A 22,657-nucleotide genomic window follows, 5' to 3' on the forward strand; every position below is an offset into this window, starting at 1 on the left:
TTTGTTGTTGTTGTTTTAAAAAGGTAATTTCCTACAAGTCTATGCATTCATCCATGTCTTATGTGTGTTTATATGACAAGGGGTCAAAGCCTGAATGAGAAAAAAAAAGAATCATAATACACACTACTGTTCAAAATTTTGATAGAAATGTCCTTGTTTTTGAAAGAAAAGCAATTTTTTTGTCCATTAAAATAACATAAAATTTATCAGAAATACAGTATAGACATAGTTAATGTTGTAAATGACTATCGTAGCTGGAAACGGCTGATTTTTAATGGAAAATCTACATAGGCGTACAGAGGCCTATTATCAGCAACCATCAATCTTAACGTCAACAGTGAAGAGGCGACTCCAGGATGCTGGCCTTCTAGGCAGAGTTGCAAAGAAAAAGCCATATCTCAGACTGGCCAATAAAAAGAAAAGATTAAGATGGGCAAAAGAACACAGACACTGGACAGAGGAACTTAGAAGGCCAGCATCCCTGAATCGCCTCTTCACTGTTGACGTTGAGATTGGTGTTTTGCGGGTACTATTTAATTAAGCTGCCAGTTGAGGACTTGTGAGGCGTCTGTTTCTCAAACTAGACACTCTAATGTACTTGTCCTCTTTCTCAGTTGTGCACTGGGGCCTCCCACTCCTCTTTCTATTCTGGTTAGAGACAGTTTGCGCTGTTCTGTGAAGGGAGTAGTACACAGAATTGTATGAGATCTTCAGTTTCTTGTCAATTTCTTGAATGGAATAGCCGTAATTTCTCAGAACAAGAATAGACAAGTTTCTGGCCATTTTGAGCCTGTAATCAAATCCACAAATGCAGCTCATGAAGAAGGAAACGCTGTGTGCATTTGCAAATACTGTGCCAAATCATATGTGAAGAATGCAACAAAGATGCAGAATCTGGCCAACTGCATTAAGTTCCCTCAGCGCTCACAACAAGCAACCTCTGACAAAAGTCCCTCTACTTCTATTTGAGGTGAAAATGATGAATCAGACACCTTATCGATTGCAACAGCTCATGGTCGTCCTGAAACCAGAAGTTTTTTTTGACTCAATTGAGGAATGTAGTCAGAGAAATGCTGATGAATGTCTTGCTCAAGCTGTGTACGCAACTGGTTCACATCTGATGCTCACAGGCAATGTGTATTGGAAGTTCAAGTGAAGGTCAAGCAAATCATAGAGAAGCAGACTATTGCAATCATCTCTGATGGGTGGTCGAATGTTCGTGGGCAATGAATAATTAACTACATCATCTCCACCCCTCAACCAGTACTCTACAAGAGCAAAGACACAAGGGACAACAGACACACCAGTTTTTACATTGCAGATGAGCTGAAGGCAGTCATCGATGACCTTGGTCCACAGAAGATATTTGCACTGGTGACAGACAATGCTGTGAACATGAAGGCTGCTTGGAAGTTTTTGATGACTCAATGGAGGAACGAGTCAATGGTGGAGTCCTACCCTCACATCACACCCATTGGCTGTTCTGCTTATGCATTAAATCTGCTCCTCAAGGACATCATGGCACTGAAAACAATGGATACACTCTACAAGAGAGCCAAGGCAATGGTTAGGTATGTGAAGGGTCATCAAGTTATAGCAGCAATCTACCTCACCAAGCAAAGTGAGAAGAATAAGAGCACCACATTTTAGCCGCCCAGCAATATCCGTTGGGGTGGTGTTGTCATCATGTTTGACAGTCTCCTGGAGGGGATATAGTCTCTCCAATAAACGGCCATATCACAGTTTGCCGATATGGACAGCTCCATCAAGAGGATCCAGCCGGAAACTCCTGAAACCTATAGCAGCAGCTATTGCACTGATTGAAGAAGACAATGCCATCCTGTCTGATGTTCAGACTCTGCTTGCAGATGTAAGAAGAAAAAAATCCATATTGCCCTGCCCACTTCACTGTTGTTCCAAGCAGAGGAAACTGCAGTTCTGAAATACATCACAAAGCTTGAAGACTTCTGCCTGAAGCCCAAACACCCACAGAGTACATGTTGGACCCCAAGTATGCTGGCAAGAGCATCCTGTCTGGTGCAGAGATCAACAAGGCCTATGGTGTCATCACTACCGTGTCTCGCCATCTTGGCCTGGATGAGGGCAAGGTTCTTGGCAGTCTGGCGAAGTACACTTCCAAGCAAGGGCTTTGGGATGGCGATGCAATATGGCAGCCGTGCCAACATATCTCATCAGGCACCTGGTGGAAGGGACTTTGTGGATCTGAGGCTCTTTCCCCTGATGCCTCCATCATCCACCAAATCCCACCAACATCGGCCGCCTCAGAGCGCAACTGGTCCTTGTTTGGGAACACACAAACCAAAGCATGCAACAGGCTGACCAATACAATGGTTGAAAAATTGGTCGCCATCTGGGCAAATTTGAATCTTTTTGAGCCTGACAACAAGCCACCCTCAACGAGGTTGGAAAGTGACAGTGAAGATGAGGCCTCAGAGTCTGATGTTCAAGAGGTGGGCATTGAAGAGGTCCAGTGTCACACCCTGACCATAGTTTGCTTTGTATGTTCTATGTTTTGTTTGGTCAGGGTGTGATCTGAGTGGGCATTCTATGTTGGATGTCTTGTTTGTCTGTTTCTGTGTTTGGGCCTGATATGGTTCTCAATCAGAGGCAGGTGTTAGTCATTGTCTCTGATTGGGAGCCATATTTAGGTAGCCTGTTTTTTGTTGGGTTTTGTGGGTGATTGTTCCTGTCTTTGTGTTTGTCACACCAGATAGGGTTGTTTTCGGTTTTTCACGTTTCTTGTTTTTGTAGATTGTTCTATTGTCATCTTTATTAAGGATGTATCAAAATAACCACGCTGCGTTTTGGTCCGCCTCTCCTTCAACGGAAGAAAACCGTGACATCCAGGGAGAAGACATGGTAGCCTAAGAGGAAGACAACCAAAGCTTTCGTTTCTAGACTATCATTTTACAGATGTTTGTTGAAAATATTTTTGGGAGATGCGATGGATCATTGGGGATCATTCAATATTCCCTTTCTTTTGTTGTTCAGTGAAATCCTCCCATATGAAGAGTTAACTCTTTTCATTAAAGTTAAATTCGTAACTAAATTGTTTTTATTTCTATTGGAAGGATTTAATCATTTGCAATTATGTCTACTTATTATGAAGTAAAATGTTTATGTTTCTGTCTCCATTTGATAAGGCAAATATATCCAATGCAAAAAACATCTCAATTGAAATGGTATTAATATGCGTATATTTCCACCTCTGAATATTCCCCAAAATGTGTAAGCCTACACAAGAGTGATGGTTGCTGACAATGGGCCTCTGTATGCCTATGTAGATATTCAATTAAAATTCAGCCGTTTCCTGCTACATAGTCATTAACAACATTAACAACTTCTACACTGTATTTCTGATCAATTTGATGTTATTTTAATGGACAAAAATGTGCTTTCCTTTCAAAAACAAGGATATTTCTAAGTGACCCCAAACTTTTGAATGGTAGTGTACACACACACACACACACACACACACACACACACATACATACATACCAGTCAAAAGTTTGGACACACCTACTCATTCAAGGGTTTTTCTTTATTTGTACTATTTTCTACATTGTAGAATAATAGTGAAGACATCAAAACTATGAAATAACACATATGGAATCATGTAGCAACCAAAAAAGTGTTAAACAAATCAAGATATATTTTATATTTGAGATTCTTCAAAGTAGCCACCCTTTGCCTTGATGACAGCTTTGAATAAAACATTTTTATATGCACTGAAGCGAAGCTCTACTTCAAATGACCGCAATAATTTGACAGAGGAATAGTTTTCAGCCCCTCAAATCCCATTGGTCACGATTTAACTTGAAAGCAACCATGGGCCAATTAAATGATACTAAATGAGTGATTTAATTACATTTACATATCAGGGATTAAGCGAGGGAGCACCATTAGATGGTTATCTTAGTTAAAATGAGGATGAGAGAGAGAGAGAGAGAGAGAGAGACACAGAGAGAGAGACACAGAGACAGAGAGACAAAGACAGAGACAGAGAGACACAGAGAGAGAGAGACAGAGAGAGAGAGAGAGAGAGAGAGAGAGAGAGAGAGAGAGAGAGAGAGAGAGAGACCAGTTCTAGTCCTCGGTCTGCTTGGATGGAGAAAAACCCTGACCCCATACCAGTTTCCCCCTCCCAACCAGTCTAACACTACCCAACTCACCCACTCCTCACCACCCCCACCCATCCTCCATATTAAGATGCATTGTACTCACTACTCAGGCATTGTGACATTCTGGTACATTGTGTCTGGGTCTGTATTGTGGTGGGCTTTGGCTGCAGAGGCATTAGCAAACATTTCCCTAAATGTGACACTATCTTATATCTTGCATCACAGCAGGAGCCCCTGCTTTTACAACCCCCCGCTGCCATGGCGACAACAACAGCAGCAAAATGCTGGCCGTTATTAAGGCTACACAATTTCACTAGTAATTATCCGTGGAAGAAAACTTCTTTTTTTTCCTACTCCCTAGTTGTGTGTTTAATCACTGTGTGCGCTAAACACACACGTACCACGCATTCAGGACCTATTCAGACCCCTTCCCTTTTTCCAAATTTTGTAAGTTACAGCCTTATTCTAATATGAATTTAATATATACAAATATTATAAATCTACACACAATACCCCATAATGACAAAGTGAAAACAGGTTTTCTGAATGATTTGCAAATGTATTAAAAATAAAAACAGAAATAACTTATTTACATAAGTATTCAGACTCTTTGATAAGAGACTCATGTGCATCCTGTTTCCACTGAACATCCTTGATGTTTCGACAACTTTATTGGAGTTCACCTGTGGTAACTTCAATTGATTGGACATGATTTGGAAAGGCACACACCTGTCTATATAAGGTCCCACAGCTGACAGTGCATGTCAGAGCAAAAACCGAACAGTGAGGTCCGAGACAGGATTGTGTTGAGGCACAGATCTGGGAAATGGTACCAAAAAGATTGAAGAACCCCAACACCACAGTGGCCTCCATCATTCTTAAATGGAAGAAGTTTGGAACCACCAAGACTCTTTCTAGAGCAGGCCGCCCAGGCAAACTGAGCAATCAGGGGAGAAGGGCCTTGGTCAGGGAGGTGACCAAGAACCTGATGGTCACTCTGACAGACCTCCAGAGTTCCTCTGTGGAGATGGGAGAACCTTCCAGAAGGACAGCCATCTCTGCAGCACTCTGCCAATCATGCCTTTATGGTAGAGTGGCCAGACGATAGTCACTCCTCAGTAAAAGGCACATGACAGCCTGCTTTGTACATTTTGCAATGTATTGAGTGTACATTGATGAGGGAAAATGTTTTTAAAAATCCATTTTAGAATAAGGCTGTAACGTAACAAAATGTGGAAAAAGTCCAGGGGCCTGAATACTTTCTGAATGCACAAACACATGAAGGCATGCACACATGTACACACACACACACATCTACTTGCTGCCTCGGTAATTGAGTTTAAAAAAGTGAAGACATCACAAGAGTGTAAAGTGACTGTCTAGTCCTGAGGCGTGTGTGTGTGTGATGACAATTCTGAGTACCTTTGAGAATGTTGTGTGTGTGTGTACTATTTCGTCTGCACGTTGCATACGCCTGCCTATAACTTGCAAAAATATAGTGGTGAAATAAGTATTTTGGGATTTAAGTTTTGGGATATTTGTGGGTTGTATTGATAACATGTGCATGCACTATTGCCTTTCTAAATCACACACAAGGACTGTATGGCACTGTAGTTTCGAATCGATTTTACATATGCAACACAGTTGCCATCCACACAGTTGTATTTTACCATGGCGGAAACTTAGCCAGCTATTTAGAAAGTATATTTGAACGATATAGCTTGTCAAAGCCAGAATATCACTTCCAGACTTAGCTTTCCCTAGCCCTTTTTGGTCACACTATAAATGATTTAACAATGCAGTGGTAGCTTACATAAAACTCAATCTCCATGCTACTGCCCTCTCTGTGGCCGTTTACTCATGTGGCTTGGTTAAGTGAAGCTCCCACAACACATCAGGCAAGCAGTGACAATAAGTGATAGAACATTATTCTGGCATACCACAAGACTGTGTTAACCCTCTGAGCTAAAGCCCAGACATTTGCTTGGGGAGGTAACACAAGTCTTCAGGTCATATGAGTGTTGTTCAACGAACCATTTGCTGTATAACAAGAGAGTGCTTACCCCTCTGACCTAAAGCCTAGTGCTTACCTTGGATGTTGAAGGGGTTGTCGATGACAAAGTTGCCGTTCCACACCACAGATAGGTCCACGGGCAGGTCACTGATGTCATTACCCTCATAGTTATACTGAAACCATAGAAACACAGTAACGATAAGTTAAACTATAATGGTGTTATTTTGTTATAATGTTGTTAAAATGCCCCTGATGTTCAACTGAAAGACAACCCATTGTTGTTGCTGTCAGTTTATGGTGTGTATTTTTTATCAGTGAACCTCGCCTGAAAACACATTTCCATTTGGGGACAATAAAGTTTGAACTGAACTGAACTATTGCGATGCCTTCATTTCTGTTTGGATTATTCACTTTTTTTTGTTGTCTGAAAAGTTGATGAATAAAAACAAGTTTTATACAGTAATTACACTAATATCCATTTCTAGGTTTTACATTCGTGTATCATTCATGGCTCATTTGAATATAAAGCACACAAGCATAATAGACTAATAATAGAAGTACATTGGCCATCTCTTCTTTCTTTCAGTAAATAGAGAAATTTGGAAATCCAAGAAGAAGTGCCATGATATGTTTTTAATAATCAAGTTCTTAATATTATTGTAGATGATTAATAGGAGTAATCCTTCTTGTTCAACATGTCTCTCTCAAGCACACATGCTAGATCAGAACTCCTACTCTAATACCCTTTGTGAATACAGAATCTGGGCAACAGATAAAAGGCATGTAAGCATCTAACTACGACCTATGACCACAAGACAACATATTTGATCCATCTATCTGCCACTATCGACAAAATTATAGAGTGGCACTCGGTTGACTAATTTTAACATTGCGGTCCAGTCATTTCACATAATATGCCATAATATCACATAGTAGGCAGTCACTGTAAATAAGAGTTTGCTCTTATCTGACTTGCAAAAAAATTTAAATCTGTAAAAGTAAACACGACACAGCAACGTGCATACAGCAGATAAGGATGCATGTACACAGCAATGTCACAGTTCATGATTGGTTGGTTCATTCATTCACCACATTGTGATTGGACAATTTTATTTCTGTCTTCAGACTCTAAAATCAAATTAATATTCACAGACATACTTAAAAAATAAAAGTCATACTTTTGGACTGATCTTGAAGGACTTCTTGAACATTTCCAGGCATATTTTTGAGAGAAATATTACTTATTTAAAAGGCATTATATATTTATTGGGCAACTTTACTCAGGGTGAATGCAATGCTCACCAACATTTATGCAACTTGCATCCAACATTTCAGTGGTAAAGTATGTTAGCTTCTATAAGGGCTCCAGTACTGTAGCAGAGTTTTCAGTGGTAATGTATGTTAGCTTCTATATGGACTCCAGTAATGTAGCAGAGTTTTCAGTCGTAAGGTATGTTAGCTTCTATATGGACTCCAGTAATGTAGCAGAGTTTTCAGTGGTAAGTTATGTTAGCTTCTATATGGACTCCAGTAATGTAGCAGAGTTTACAGTGGTAAGGTATGTTAGCTTCTATATGGACTCCAGTAATGTAGCAGAGTTTTCAGTGGTAAGGTATGTTAGCTTCTATATGGACTCCAGTAATGTAGCAGAGTTTTCAGTCGTAAGGTAAGTTAGCTTCTTTTTGGACTCCAGTAATGTAGCAGAGTTTTCAGTGGTAAGGTAAGTTAGCTTCTTTTTGGACTCCAGTAATGTAGCAGAGTTTTCAGTCGTAAGGTAAGTTAGCTTCTTTTTGGACTCCAGTAATGTAGCAGAGTTTTCAGTGGTAAGGTAAGTTAGCTTCTTTTTGGACTCCAGTACTCTAGCAGAGTTTTTACAACCTGGTTAAGACAAGTAAAAAAAAAAGGGTAGTGAAAGGAGTGAGTTGAATAAGAGAGAGAGGACAGAGAGGAGAGGGAAAGGGAGAGAGAGGAGATGGGGGAGAGAGAGAGGAAGTGAGAGGGGGGGAGAGAGAGAGAGGAAGTGAGAGGGGGAGAGAAGGAGGAGAGAGAGAGGGGGAGAGAGAGATCGAGAGACAGAGGACAAGAACTGTTCTGTTGCTGCTTGGCTGGAGAAAAACCCTGCCCCCATACCAGTCTTCGCCTCCCTCCCAGTCTAACACTGCCCAACTCACCCGAGAGAAATATAGGGATATAGTGAGAAAGGAGGAGTAAGAAGAGAAGAGGATGTCTGGAAACAAGGGTCTCGCATGAGACAACCATACCTAGGCATGCCAAGGAACTGTCAGCTTCACAGGATGGAGCGGGAGACAGAGATAAAAGGGTAAGGAGATGGAGCGAGTGTGTGAGAGATAAGAGGAATGCAGAGGGGTGAGAGAGAGAGCGAGAGAGAGGCCCCATCGTCCTCCCGAAAAACCAATCAGAATATGAAATGACTGCAGGCACACACATACTCAGGTTTGTCCCCCCACACAGGGACCTACTGTGGAGATGGGACGTAGAGGTCTGTTGTAGTGAAGACACGCACACCTCCCTGATACATTACTGACATCAATATTTATTCATAGCAGGGTGGGGTGCCGTGGTGTGCATGTGTTTAAAGGGTAAGAGAGGGGGGCAGATCGTTTAGGCCTTATAAGCACAATTCCCTCTCACCTACTGATTAAAGTTGAATCACTCCCGTGCCTCTCAATAGTCAATCAAAGACAACACACACCTTCATGGTTTATTCACATACAGTGGGGCAAAAAAGTATTTAGTCAGCCACCAATTGTGCAAGTTCTCCCACTTAAAAAGATGAGAGAGGCCTGTAATTTTCATCATAGGTACACTTCAACTATGACAGACAAAATGATTAAAAAAATCCAGGAAATCACATTGTAGAATTTTTAATGAATCTATTTGCAAACAGCTTGGAAAATTCCAGAAAAGTATGTCATGGCTTTAGAAGCTTCTGTTAGGCTAATTGACATCATTTGAGTCAAATGGAGGTGTAACTGTGGATGTATTTCAACGCCTACCTTCAAACTCAGTGCCTCTTTGCTTGACATCATGGGAAAATCAAAAGAAATCAGCCAAGACCCCAGAAAAAAAAATCTGTAGACCTCCACAAGTGTGGTTCATTCTTGGGAGCAATTTCCAAACCCCTGAAGGTACAAACAGTAGTATGCAAGTATAAATACCATGGGACCACGCAGCCATCATACCGCTCAGGACGGAGACACGTTCTGTCTCCTAGAGATGAACCTACTTTGGTGAAAATCAATCCCAGAACGACAGAAAAGGACCTTGTGAAGATGCTGGAGGAAACGGGTACAAAAGTATCTATATCCACAGTAAAACGAGTCCTATATCGACATAACCTGAAAGGCCGCTCAGCAAGGAAGAAGCCACTGCTCCAAAACCGCCATAAAAAAGCCAGACCACGGTTTGCAACTGCACATGGGGACAAAGATCATACTTTTTGGAGAAATGTCCTCTGGTCTGATGAAACTAAAAATACAACTCTTTGGCCATAATGACCATCATTATGTTTGGAGGAAAAAGGGGGAGGATTGCAAGCTGAAGAACACCATCCCAACCATGAAGCACGGGGGTGGTAGCATCATGTTGTGGGGTTGTTTTGCTGCAGATGGGACTGGTGCGCTCCACAAAATAGATGGCATCATGAGGTTGGAAAATTATGTGGATATATTGAAGCAACATCTCAAGGCATCAGTCGGGAAGTTAAAGCTTGGTTGCAAATGTCTTCCAAATGGACAATGACCCCAAGCATACCTCCAAAGTTGTGGCAAAATGGCTTATAAGGACAACAAAGTCAAGGTATTGCAGTGGCCATCACAAAGCCCTGACCTCAATCCTATAGAACATTTGTGGGCAGAATTGAAAGAGCATGTGCAAGCAAGGAGGCCTACAAATCTGACTCAGTTACACCAGCTCTGTCAGGAGGAATGGGGCAAAATTCACCCAACTTATTGTGGGAAGCTTGTGGTAGGCTACCCAAAAGGTTTGACAGAAGTTAAACAATTTAAAGGCAATGCTACCAAATACTAATTGAGTGTATGTAAACTTCTGACCCACTGGGAATGTGATGAAAGAAACAAAAGCTGAAATAATTAATTCTCTCTACTATTATTCTGGCTTCACATTTTTTAAATAAAGTGGTGATCCTAACTGACCTAAGACAGGGAATTTTTACTAGGATTAAACGTCAGGAATGGTGAAAAACTGAGTTTAAATGTATTTGGTTAAGGTGTATGTACACTTCTGACTTCCGAGCGAGCGAATCAGCGACCGTCTGTCTCAGTATGTGTAGCGTATCTATCTGATGCTGGCTGGTCAGAAAGAGTATGACATTGTTGCCGCCTGTAGCTTTGAATGCAAGGAAAGCCACGGAACATTTTGCCTCCCTTGATAAAAAAAAAAGTATAAAACAAAAGCCAATCAGCTTTCAAATCAAATCAAGGTATACTTGAGGTATACTAGGTGTACTCATATGTAAATGGTCCTGGCGCACCAAAGAAAGTGTCAAGGGAAGCCAGTTTGGATTTGGATTAACACCAATCACACCAAATCAAAAGCAAAATGTAATTGACAGAAACAACTTGAATTGTTGCATCTCCTTGTGTGGTTGTCCTCCGGAGGCTAGCTTGCTACAATTAGCCATTTCCTAAATTATCCATGGATGGAGCTAGGGATTGGACTTCGGGTTTTACTTAGTTCTCCGTACTGGCCAATGGTTAACCTCTCTAGGGTAGGGGGCTGCATTTGGAATTTTGGATGACAAGCATGCCCAAATTAAACGGCCTGCTACCTGGGCCCAGAAGATATGATATGCATATAACTGGTAGATTTGGATAGAAAACACTCTCACGTTTCCAAAACTGTTATAATAGTGTCTGTAATAGTGTCTGTAATAGTAATAATAGTGTCTGTGAGTATAACAGAGATTTAGCAGGCGAAAACCTGAGAAAAATCCATCCAGGAAGTAGTTTTTTTTTTGGTTTTGTAGTTTTCTATTCAATGCAATTACAGTATCCATTGACTTAGGACTCCATTTACAGTGCCTATACCTTACACTAGATGTCAACAGTCTTTAGAAATCGTTCGGGCTTGTATTCTTATAAATGAGGGAGTAAGACCAGTCTGAACGAGTGGACGCTAACGTGTTGCAGAGTTTTTTCAGGCGCATGTGCATTTCTTGTTTACCTTCTATATTGACGACGTTATTATCCGGTTGAAATATGATAGATCATTTAGGCTAAAATACAACCTGAGGACTAAATATAAACATCCTTTGACATGTTTCTATGAACTTTACGGATACAATTTGGATTTTTTTGTCTGATTGTTTTAACTGAGTTTGAGCCTGTGGATTACTGAAGAAAACGTGCTAACAAAACGGAGGTTTTTGGATATAAAGAGACTTCATCAAACAAAAGGAACATTTATTGAGTAAATTAATGTCTTCTGATTGCCACCACATGAAGATCAAAGGTAAGGGATTAATTGTATCTCTATTTCTGAGTTTTGTAACGCTTCTGCTTGGCTGGTTACTGTTTGTAATAATTTGTCAAATGAGCTATGTTCTGGGCTAGGTATGTTCTGGGCTAGGTATGCTTTTGCCGAAAAACATTTTATAAATATGATCCTGGTGTTGGTTTAACAAGAAGCTCATCTTTAAACCTATGTAAAATTATGTTTTGTTTTCTGAATTTTTATAATGAGCATTTCTGTAATTGAATTTGGCGCTCTGCAACCTCACTGGATGTTGGCCAGACGGGACGCTAGCGTCCCACATACCCTAGAGAGGTTAAAGTGGCGATTCTGATCCAACCATACATTCATGCATTGTGTAGTAAGTAGGCAGAAGTAGGCAGAAGCAGTAAGTAGGCAAAAGTTAACTAGCTGGCTCATTGTTGCCAATGTAAGGAAGTTAGGCTAGTGAGCAAACATTTTAGCAAGGAGGACTAGGACAACAAAAACTAAAAGTGTATACTGTATGACAGTCATAGACTGTTGAAGCAACCTGAAAGAAGAGGATGGAATTGGTGTTTCAATACATGTGGTGTAAGTCAACAAACACACACACACACATAAATCAGAACCATGGAGAGTGAGTCAAAGAGGGAGAGAGCGCCACTTGCCCCTCCTTTTGCTCTGACAGAAACAGAATGAAGAAGCAGATAGGAAAGGAAAAAGAAGAAGAGGGAAAATAGACAGAAACCAGAACAGTAGACTAGATACAGAAGCAGAACAGTAGTAAACTAGATAGTAGTAGACTAGAAACAGAACAGTAGTAGACTAGAAACAGAACAGTAGTAGACTAGAAACAGAACAGTAGTAGACTAGAAACAGAACAGTAGTAGACTAGATAGTAGTAAACTAGATACAGAAGCGGGGTAGACTAGAAACAGAACAGTAGTAGACTAGATACAGAAACAGAACAGTAGTAGATTAGATACAGAAACAGAACAGTAGTAGACTAGAAACAGAACAGTAGTAGACTAGAAACAGAACAGTAGTAAACTAGATACAGAAGAGTAGTAGACTAGAAACAGAACAGTAGTAGACTAGAAACAGAACAGTAGTAGACTAGAAACAGAACAGTAGTAGACTAGAAACAGAACAGTAGTAGACTAAATAGTAGTAAACTAGATACAGAAGCGGGGTAGACTAGAAACAGAACAGTAGTAGACTAGATACAGATACAGTAGTAGACTAGATACAGAAACAGAACAGTAGTAGACTAGATACAGATACAGAACAGTAGTAGACTAGATATAGAAACAGAACAGTAGTAGACTAGATACAGATACAGAACAGTAGTAGACTAGATACAGAACAGTAGTAGACTAGATACAGAACAGTAGTAGACTAGATACAGAACAGTAGTAGACTAGATACAGAAACAGAACAGTAGTAGACTAGATACAGATACAGTAATAGACTAGATACAGATACAGAACAGTAGTAGACTAGATACAGAAACAGAACAGTAGTAGACTAGATACAGAACAGTAGTAGACTAGATACAGATACAGAACAGTAGTAGACTAGATACAGAACAGTAGTAGACTAGATACAGAACAGTAGTAGACTAGATACAGAAACAGAACAGTAGTAGACTAGATACAGATACAGAACAGTAGTAGACTAGATATAGAAACAGAACAGTAGTAGACTAGATACAGATACAGAACAGTAGTAGACTAGATACAGAACAGTAGTAGACTAGATACAGAAACAGAACAGTAGTAGACTAGATACAGAAACAGAACAGTAGTAGACTAGATACATATACAGTAATAGACTAGATACAGATACAGAACAGTAGTAGACTAGATACAGAAACAGAAGAGTAGTAGACTTGATACAGAACAGTAGTAGACTAGATACAGATACAGAACAGTAGTAGACTAGATATAGAAACAGAACAGTAGTAGACTAGATACAGAACAGTAGTAGACTAGATACAGAACAGTAGTAGACTAGATACAGAAACAGAACAGTAGTAGACTAGATACAGAAACAGAACAGTAGTAGACTAGATACAGAAACAGAACAGTAGTAGACTAGATACAGAAACAGAACAGTAGTAGACTAGATACAGAAACAGAACAGTAGTAGACTAGATACAGAAACAGAACAGTAGTAGATTAGATACAGAAACAGAACAGTAGTAGACTAGATACAGAAACAGAACAGTAGTAGACTAGATACAGAAACAGAACAGTAGTAGACTAGATACAGAAACAGAACAGTAGTAGATTAGATACAGAAACAGAACAGTAGTAGACTAGATAGTAGTAAACTAGATACAGAAGCGGGGTAGACTAGAAACAGAACAGTAGTAGACTAGATACAGATACAGTAGTAGACTAGATACGGAAACAGAACAGTAGTAGACTAGATACAGATACAGAACAGTAGTAGACTAGATATAGAAACAGAACAGTAGTAGACTAGATACAGATACAGAACAGTAGTAGACTAGATACAGAACAGTAGTAGACTAGATACAGAACAGTAGTAGACTAGATACAGAACAGTAGTAGACTAGATACAGAAACAGAACAGTAGTAGACTAGATACAGAAACAGAACAGTAGTAGACTAGATACAGATACAGTAATAGACTAGATACAGATACAGAACAGTAGTAGACTAGATACAGAAACAGAACAGTAGTAGACTAGATACAGAACAGTAGTAGACTAGATACAGATACAGAACAGTAGTAGACTAGATACAGATACAGAACAGTAGTAGACTAGATACAGAACAGTAGTAGACTAGATACAGAACAGTAGTAGACTAGATACAGAAACAGAACAGTAGTAGACTAGATACAGATACAGAACAGTAGTAGACTAGATATAGAAACAGAACAGTAGTAGACTAGATACAGATACAGAACAGTAGTAGACTAGATACAGAACAGTAGTAGACTAGATACAGAACAGTAGTAGACTAGATACAGAAACAGAACAGTAGTAGACTAGATACAGAAACAGAACAGTAGTAGACTAGATACAGAAACAGAACAGTAGTAGACTAGATACAGAAACAGTAATAGACTAGATACAGATACAGAACAGTAGTAGACTAGATACAGAAACAGAACAGTAGTAGACTTGATACAGAACAGTAGTAGACTAGATACAGATACAGAACAGTAGTAGACTAGATATAGAAACAGAACAGTAGTAGACTAGATACAGAACAGTAGTAGACTAGATACAGAAACAGAACAGTAGTAGACTAGATACAGAAACAGAACAGTAGTAGACTAGATACAGAAACAGAACAGTAGTAGACTAGATACAGAAACAGAACAGTAGTAGACTAGATACAGAAACAGAACAGTAGTAGACTAGATACAGAAACAGAACAGTAGTAGATTAGATACAGAAACAGAACAGTAGTAGACTAGATACAGATACAGAACAGTAGTAGACTAGATACAGAACAGTAGTAGACTAGATACAGAACAGTAGTAGACTAGATACAGAACAGTAGTAGACTAGATACAGAAACAGTAATAGACTAGATACAGATACAGAACAGTAGTAGACTAGATACAGAAACAGAACAGTAGTAGACTTGATACAGAACAGTAGTAGACTAGATACAGATACAGAACAGTAGTAGACTAGATACAGAACAGTAGTAGACTAGATACAGAACAGTAGTAGACTAGATACAGAAACAGAACAGTAGTAGACTAGATACAGAAACAGAACAGTAGTAGACTAGATACAGATACAGTAGTAGACTAGATACAGATACAGAACAGTAGTAGACTAGATACAGAAACAGAACAGTAGTAGACTAGATACAGAACAGTAGTAGACTAGATACAGAACAGTAGTAGACTAGATACAGAACAGTAGTAGACTAGATACAGAAACAGAACAGTAGTAGACTAGATACAGAACAGTAGTAGACTAGATACAGAACAGTAGTAGACTAGATACAGAACAGTAGTAGACTAGATACAGAACAGTAGTAGACTAGATACAGAACAGTAGTAGACTAGATATAGAAACAGAACAGTAGTAGACTAGATACAGATAAGTAGTAGACTAGATACAGAAACAGAACAGTAGTAGATTAGATACAGAAACAGAACAGTAAACTAGATACAGAACAGTAGTAGACTAGATACAGAACAGTAGTAGACTAGATACAGAAACAGAACAGTAGTAGACTAGATACAGAAACAGAACAGTAGTAGACTAGATACAGAAACAGAGCAGTAGTAGACTTGATACAGAAACAGAACAGTAGTAGACTAGATACATGGCCTAAACTCCTATTCGGTTAACTCTATGGGCTAAACTCCTATTCGGTTAACTCTATGGGCTAAACTTCTATTCGGTTAACTCTATTGGCTAAACACATATTAGGTTAACTCTATGGGCTAAACTCCTATTAGGTTAACTCTATGGGCTAAACTCCTATTAGGTTAATTCTATGGGCTAAAATCATAGGTTAACAATATTGGCTAAACTCCTAGGTTAAGTCTATGGGCAACTGGATCCTGGACTTTCTGACGGGCGCCCCCAGGCTGTAAGGGCAGGTAACAACACATCAGCCACTCTGATCCTCAACACTGGGGCCCCTCAGGGGTGCGTTCTCAGTCCCCTCCTGTACTACCTGTTCACTCATGACTGCACAACCAGGCATGACTCCAACACCATCATTAAGATTGCTGATGACACAACAGTGGTAGGCCTGACAACCGACAAAAATGAGACAGCCTATAGAGAGGAGGAAAGAGACCTGATCGTGTGGTTCCAGGATAACAACTTCTCCCTCAACGTGACCAAGAAAAAGGAGATAATTGTGGACTACATGAAAAAAAGGACAGAGCATGTCCCCATTCTCATCGACTGGGCTGTAGTGGAGCAGGTTGAGAGCTTCAAGTTCCTTGGCGTTCACATCACCAACAAACTAACATGGTCAAGCACACCAAGACAGTCGTGAAGAGGGCACAACAAAACCTATTCACTCTCAGGAGACTGAAAAGATTTGGCATGGGTCCTCAGATCCTCACAAGGTTTTACAGCTGCACCATCGAGAGGATCCTGACGGGTTGCATCACTGCCTGGTTTGGCAACTGCATGGCCTCCAACCGCAAGGCACTACAGAGGGTAGTGTGTACGGCCCATTACGCCCCCCCCCCCTACACTGCTCCTACTCTCTGCTATTATCTATGCATAGTCACTTTAATAACTCTACCTACATGTACAGTGCCTTGCGAAAGTATTCGGCCCCCTTGAACTTTGCGACCTTTTGCCACATTTCAGGCTTCAAACATAAAGATATAGAACTGTATTTTTTTTGTGAAGAATCAACAACAAGTGGGACACAATCATGAAGTGGAACGACATTTATTGGATATTTTAAACTTTTTTAACAAATCAAAAACTGAAAAATTGGGCGTGCAAAATTATTCAGCCCCTTTACTTTCAGTGCAGCAAACTCTCTCCAGCAGTTCAGTGAGGATCTCTGAATGATCCAATGTTGACCTAAATGACTAATGATGATAAATACAATCCCCCTGTGTGTAACCAAGTCTCCGTATAAATGCACCTGCACTGTGATAGTCTCAGAGGTCCGTTAAAAGGGCAGAGAGCATCATGAAGAACAAGGAACACACCAGGCAGGTCCGATATACTGTTGTGAAGAAGTTTAAAGCCGGATTTGGATACAAAAAGATTTCCCAAGCTTTAAACATCCCAAGGAGCACTGTGCAAGCGATAATATTGAAATGGAAGGAGTATCAGACCACTGCAAATCTACCAAGACCTGGCCGTCCCTCTAAACTTTCAGCTCATACAAGGAGAAGACTGATCAGAGATGCAGCCAAGAGGCCCATGATCACTCTGGATGAACTGCAGAGATCTACAGCTGAGGTGGGAGACTCTGTCCATAGGACAACAATCAGTTGTATATTGCACAAATCTGGCCTTTATGGAAGAGTGGCAAGAAGAAAGCCATTTCTTAAAGATATCCATAAAAAGTGTCGTTTAAAGTTTGCCACAAGCGACCTGGGAGACACACCAAACATGTGGAAGAAGGTGCTCTGGTCAGATGAAACTTTTGAACTTTGAACTTTTTGGCCACAATGCAAAACGTTATGTTTGGTGTAAAAGCAACACAGCTCATCACCCTGAACACACCATCCCCACTGTCAAACATGGTGGTGGCAGCATCATGGTTTGGGCCTGCTTTTCTTCAGCAGGGACAGGGAAGATGGTTAAAATTGATGGGAAGATGGATGGAGCCAAATACAGGACCATTCTGGAAGAAAACCTGATGGAGTCTGCAAAAGACCTGAGACTGGGACGGAGATTTGTCTTCCAACAAGACAATGATCCAACACATAAAGCAAAATCTACAATGGAATGGTTCAAAAATAAACATATCCAGGTGTTAGAATGGCCAAGTCAAAGTCCAGACCTGAATCCAATCGAGAATCTGTGGAAAGAACTGAAAACTGCTGTTCACAAATGCTCTCCATCCAACCTCACTGAGCTCGAGCTATTTTGCAAGGAGGAATGGGAAAGAATTTCAGTCTCTCGATGTGCAAAACTGATAGAGACATACCCCAAGCGACTTACAGCAATACAATTATATTTGATTTGAAGTCTATGGGCTAAACTCATAGGTTAAGTCTATAGGCACACTATCATGCCAACACCAGTTAACAGTCAAAACAATGTTCTAACAGCTAACTGCTGATTAGCCTACTAGCACATCTTCTCTTCAGCCCTCACATGGAGAAATACTGCTTTAGCCTTTCCTGAGTCAGCTGCTGCTGATTAGCGCTGGCTGCTACAGTAAACAATCAGTCAATGAAGAGCCCTCCTTGGAGAGACAGCACTGTCACTGCCTAACTAGACTCCCTTCAGAAACACTGTGGATTGCTGCTGTACGTGGGCGCTAATGAGTAGCTGTTGATTGAAACAGCCTAGCATTTGAGTGCTAATGCTACGCTAGGAGGAGCTACACTACCTGTCAAATACACAAGCATTGCTAAATGCTAATCATATGGGCAACTTGGCAAAGCTTGCGGTCCTGTTGGACATGTTACATGCTATGTGTACACGTGTTTAGCATACTGTGTCTCTATCGTGTAGCTGTAGCGTGTATTGACATGCATTTGTAGTTGTTCGAAACTAATAAGTTAGATTCTTTGAAGGTGTTCCGGGTCTTTGTCGTGCTTTTCATCTGCAACATGAAATCAAATCAAATTTTATTGGTCAAATAGTTAGCAGATGTTAATGCGAGTGAAGCGAAATGCTTGTGCTTCTAGTTCCGACAGTGCAGTAATATCTAACAAGTAATCTAACAAATTCACAATGACTACCTTATACACACAAATGTAAAGGGATGAATAAGACTATGTACATATAAATATATGGATGAGCGATGGCCGTGCGGCATAGGCTAGATGCAGTAGATGGTATAGAATACAGTATATACATATGAGATGAGTAATGTAGGATACGTAGACATTAAAGTGGCATTATTTAAAGTGATTAGTGAAGGCAGGTAGCCTAGTGGTTAGAGCGTTGGGCCAGTAACCGAAAGGTTGCTAGATCGAATCCCCGAGCTGACAAGGTGAACATCTGTTGTTCTGCCCCTGAACAAGGCAGTTAACCCACTGTTCCTGGGCCATCATTGTAAATAAGAATATGTGCCTAACTTTTTAGTATTCGGAAATTCGGATGAATAACGTGCCCAAAGTAAACTGCCTGTTACTCAGGCCCAGAAGCTAGGATATGCATGTACTTGGTAGAATTGGCTAGAAAACACCCTGACGTTTCTGAAGCTGTTAAGATAATGTATGTGAGTATAACATAACTGATAAACTCAAGGAAAATCCATCCAGGAAGTGGGATTTGTTTGATGCGAGTGGTTTTCCATTGAATGCCTATTTACTATGTAATTGGTTAGGGCCCAGATTGCAGTTCCTATGGCTTCCACTAGATGTCAACAGTCTTTAGGCATGGTTTCAAGGTTTGTTTTCTGAAAAACAATGAAAAAAATGTACTTTTTGGTTAGGGGACTGGGGAAGCATGCATTACTGGTTTGCGCGCGTGACCGAGTGCGCGCCCTTCGTTCTTTTTCCTTTCTATTGTCTGGTTGAAATATTATTGATTATTTCTATAATTGACACCGAGGATTAGTTATAAACATCGTTTGACATGTTTCAACAAACTTTACCGGTACTATTACATCTGCATGTTTTGACCGCCTTTGAGCCAGTGGATTACTGAACAAAACGCGCCAACAAAAATGAGTTTTTGGGATATAAATAGGGACTTTATCAAACAAAACTACCATTTATTGTGTAACTGGGACCCTTTTGATTGCAATCAGATGAAGATCTTCAAAGGTAAGTGATTAATTTTATTGCGATTTCTTACTTTCGTGACTCATCTGCTTGGTTGGAAAAAAATAAAAAAAATTTGAGCGCATGTTATGCTTTAGCCGTAAAGCCTTTTTGAAATCTGACAAAGCGTCTGGATTAACAAGAAGTTAATCTTTTAACCGATGTATAACACTTGTTTTTTCATTAATGTTTATTATTACTATTTCTGTCATTTGAATTTGGATCTCTGCAATTTCAACGGATGATGTCGAGGTGGGTCGCTAGCGGCACGCCTGCGCCAAAGAGGTTTAACTGACTTGTCTAGTTAAATAAATAAAAAACTTTATTAAATCCATTTATTACATTTATAAAATTCAACATACCAATTAGGATCTGGCTAAAAATACTTGAATCAGTTATAAAACCCATTGGCCTTTATGGTTGCGGAGATCTGGGGTCTGCTCATCAACCAGGTCTGGGGTCTGCTCAGCATTCACAAAATGGTAAAATCACCAAATTGTGACTCTGCATGCAGAATTCTCAAAAAACATCCTCTGTGTACAACGTAAAATACCAAATAACACATGCAGAGCAGAATTAGGCCAATACCCGCTAATTATCAAAATCCAGAAAATAGATGTTAAATTCTACAACTATCTAAAAGGAAGCGATTCCCAAACGTTCCATAACAAAACCATCACCTACAGAGAAATTAAGCTGGAGAAGAGCCCCCCAAGCAAGATGGTCATGGGGCTCTGTTCACAAACACAAACAGACCCCACAGAGATAGAAACACAATTAGACCCAACCAAACCATGAGAAAACAAAACGATAATTACTTGACACATTAGAAATAATTTACAAAAAAACTGAGCAAGCTAGAATGCTATTTGACCCTAAATAGAGAGTACACAGTGCCAGAAAATCTGGCCACTGTGACTGACCCAAAATTAAGGAAATCTTCGACTATGTACAGACTGAGCATAGCCTTTTGGACCTGGCTCTCAAGAGAAGACAGGCTATGTGCACACTGCCCACAAAATGAAGTGGAAACTGAGCTGCACGTCCTAACCTCCTGCCAAATGTATGATCATGTTAGAGACACATATTTCCCTCAGATTACACAGACCCAGAAATAATTTTGGGAAAAAAAACAATTTTGATAAACTCCCATATCTCTCATATCTACCACAGTGTGCCATTACAGCAACAAGATTTGTGACCTATTGCCACAAGAAAAAGTGCAACCAATGAAGAACATACAACATTGTAAAAGCAACCCATATTTATACTTATTTATTTCCCCTTTTGTACTTTATTTGCACATAATATGAAACTTGAAATGTCTTTATTCTTTTAGAACTTTTGTGAGTGTAATGTTTACTGCTTTTTCGGTATAATTTATTGCACTATTGTTTATTATCTATTTCACTTGTTTTGGCAATGTAAACATGTGTTTCCCATGACAATAAAGACTCTTAAATTGAGAGACACACAGACACAGACACAGAGACAGACACACAGAGACAGACACACAGAGACAGACACACAGAGACAGACACACAGAGACAGACACACAGAGACAGACACACAGAGACAGACACACAGAGACAGACACACAGAGACAGACACACAGAGACAGACACACAGAGACAGACACACAGAGACAGACACACAGAGACAGACACACAGAGACAGACACACAGAGACAGACAGACAGACAGACACACAGAGACAGACAGACAGACAGACACACAGAGACAGACAGACAGACACACAGAGACAGACAGACAGACAGACAGCTTCAGAGATGACAGGCTTCCTCTCCACATTTTCAGCCTCAGTGAATCACAGCACCACTTATCACACACACACACACAGACACACACACACACACACTTCCTCATTTGTAACTCTAATCCTCTAACTGACAGATGGTCCCATGCATGTGCACACCAAACAATCCAAATATCCTTCCAACACACCCTTCAGCAGGCCCTCTACTTGTGCTCACGCTTATTCTCCGCATGCCTACAAACTAAACTCTGGCCAAACTCCCTAGACATGACCACTGGTCAAAAGACTAATCAGGTGTGTTACTGCTGGGAAAATAGAAACACTGACCAAATTCCTTCTCACCATGAGCACTGGTAATGAAACCAATCAGCAAGCATTTGGTTTATTACATCAGGTGTGTTAGTGATGGACTGGAACAAAAACCTGCACCAGTCATAAGTGTATCAGAGTGTTAACTCCCCAAGGTCTTCTGGAACTCGATCTATTTGGCTAGTCTTTGCTTTTTTGAATGTGTTGTGTTTGTGCTGGGCCGGAACAAAATCATGAGAGAGCGTTAACTCACCGAGGTCTTCTGACACTGGATGCTGGTACTGTTGAAGCGCAGTGCGGTGACGCTATGCTCCTCTCCCTGCACGTGGAACACACACTCGTAGTTCTTCTGGCCAGACTGGGGCTGGGGCAGGTTGCAGGCGGCCAGGGTGATTGGCTTGGTCACACCCACAGGGATGTAAATCTGGGTAGAGGGCAGGATCTGGGGACAGTCCTGAAGGGGGGATAGATAGGTATGGAGAGAATAATCAGACAAATAAAGAGATTAAGA

The 22,657-nt window shown here is 40.4% G+C and overlaps 1 protein-coding gene across 2 annotated transcripts in view; it reads right to left on the reverse strand.

The window, feature by feature from the left end:
* LOC110528476 (plexin-A1) overlaps window positions 1-22,657 on the reverse strand; it is a 417,662-nt gene that overhangs the window by 103,393 nt on the left and 291,612 nt on the right. For both annotated transcript variants that reach the window (XM_021610568.3, XM_036984053.2), the window contains exons 10-11: window positions 22,400-22,600; window positions 6,233-6,329 (exon numbers count right to left, since the gene is read on the reverse strand). In XM_021610568.3, the coding sequence (XP_021466243.2) occupies window positions 6,233-6,329; window positions 22,400-22,600 (298 nt within the window). The remainder of the gene's footprint in view (window positions 1-6,232; window positions 6,330-22,399; window positions 22,601-22,657) is intronic.

The sequence above is a fragment of the Oncorhynchus mykiss genome, chromosome 7 (genome assembly GCF_057628025.1).
Source record: "Oncorhynchus mykiss isolate SJ-2025 chromosome 7, ASM5762802v1, whole genome shotgun sequence".
Lineage (NCBI taxonomy): Eukaryota > Metazoa > Chordata > Actinopteri > Salmoniformes > Salmonidae > Oncorhynchus > Oncorhynchus mykiss.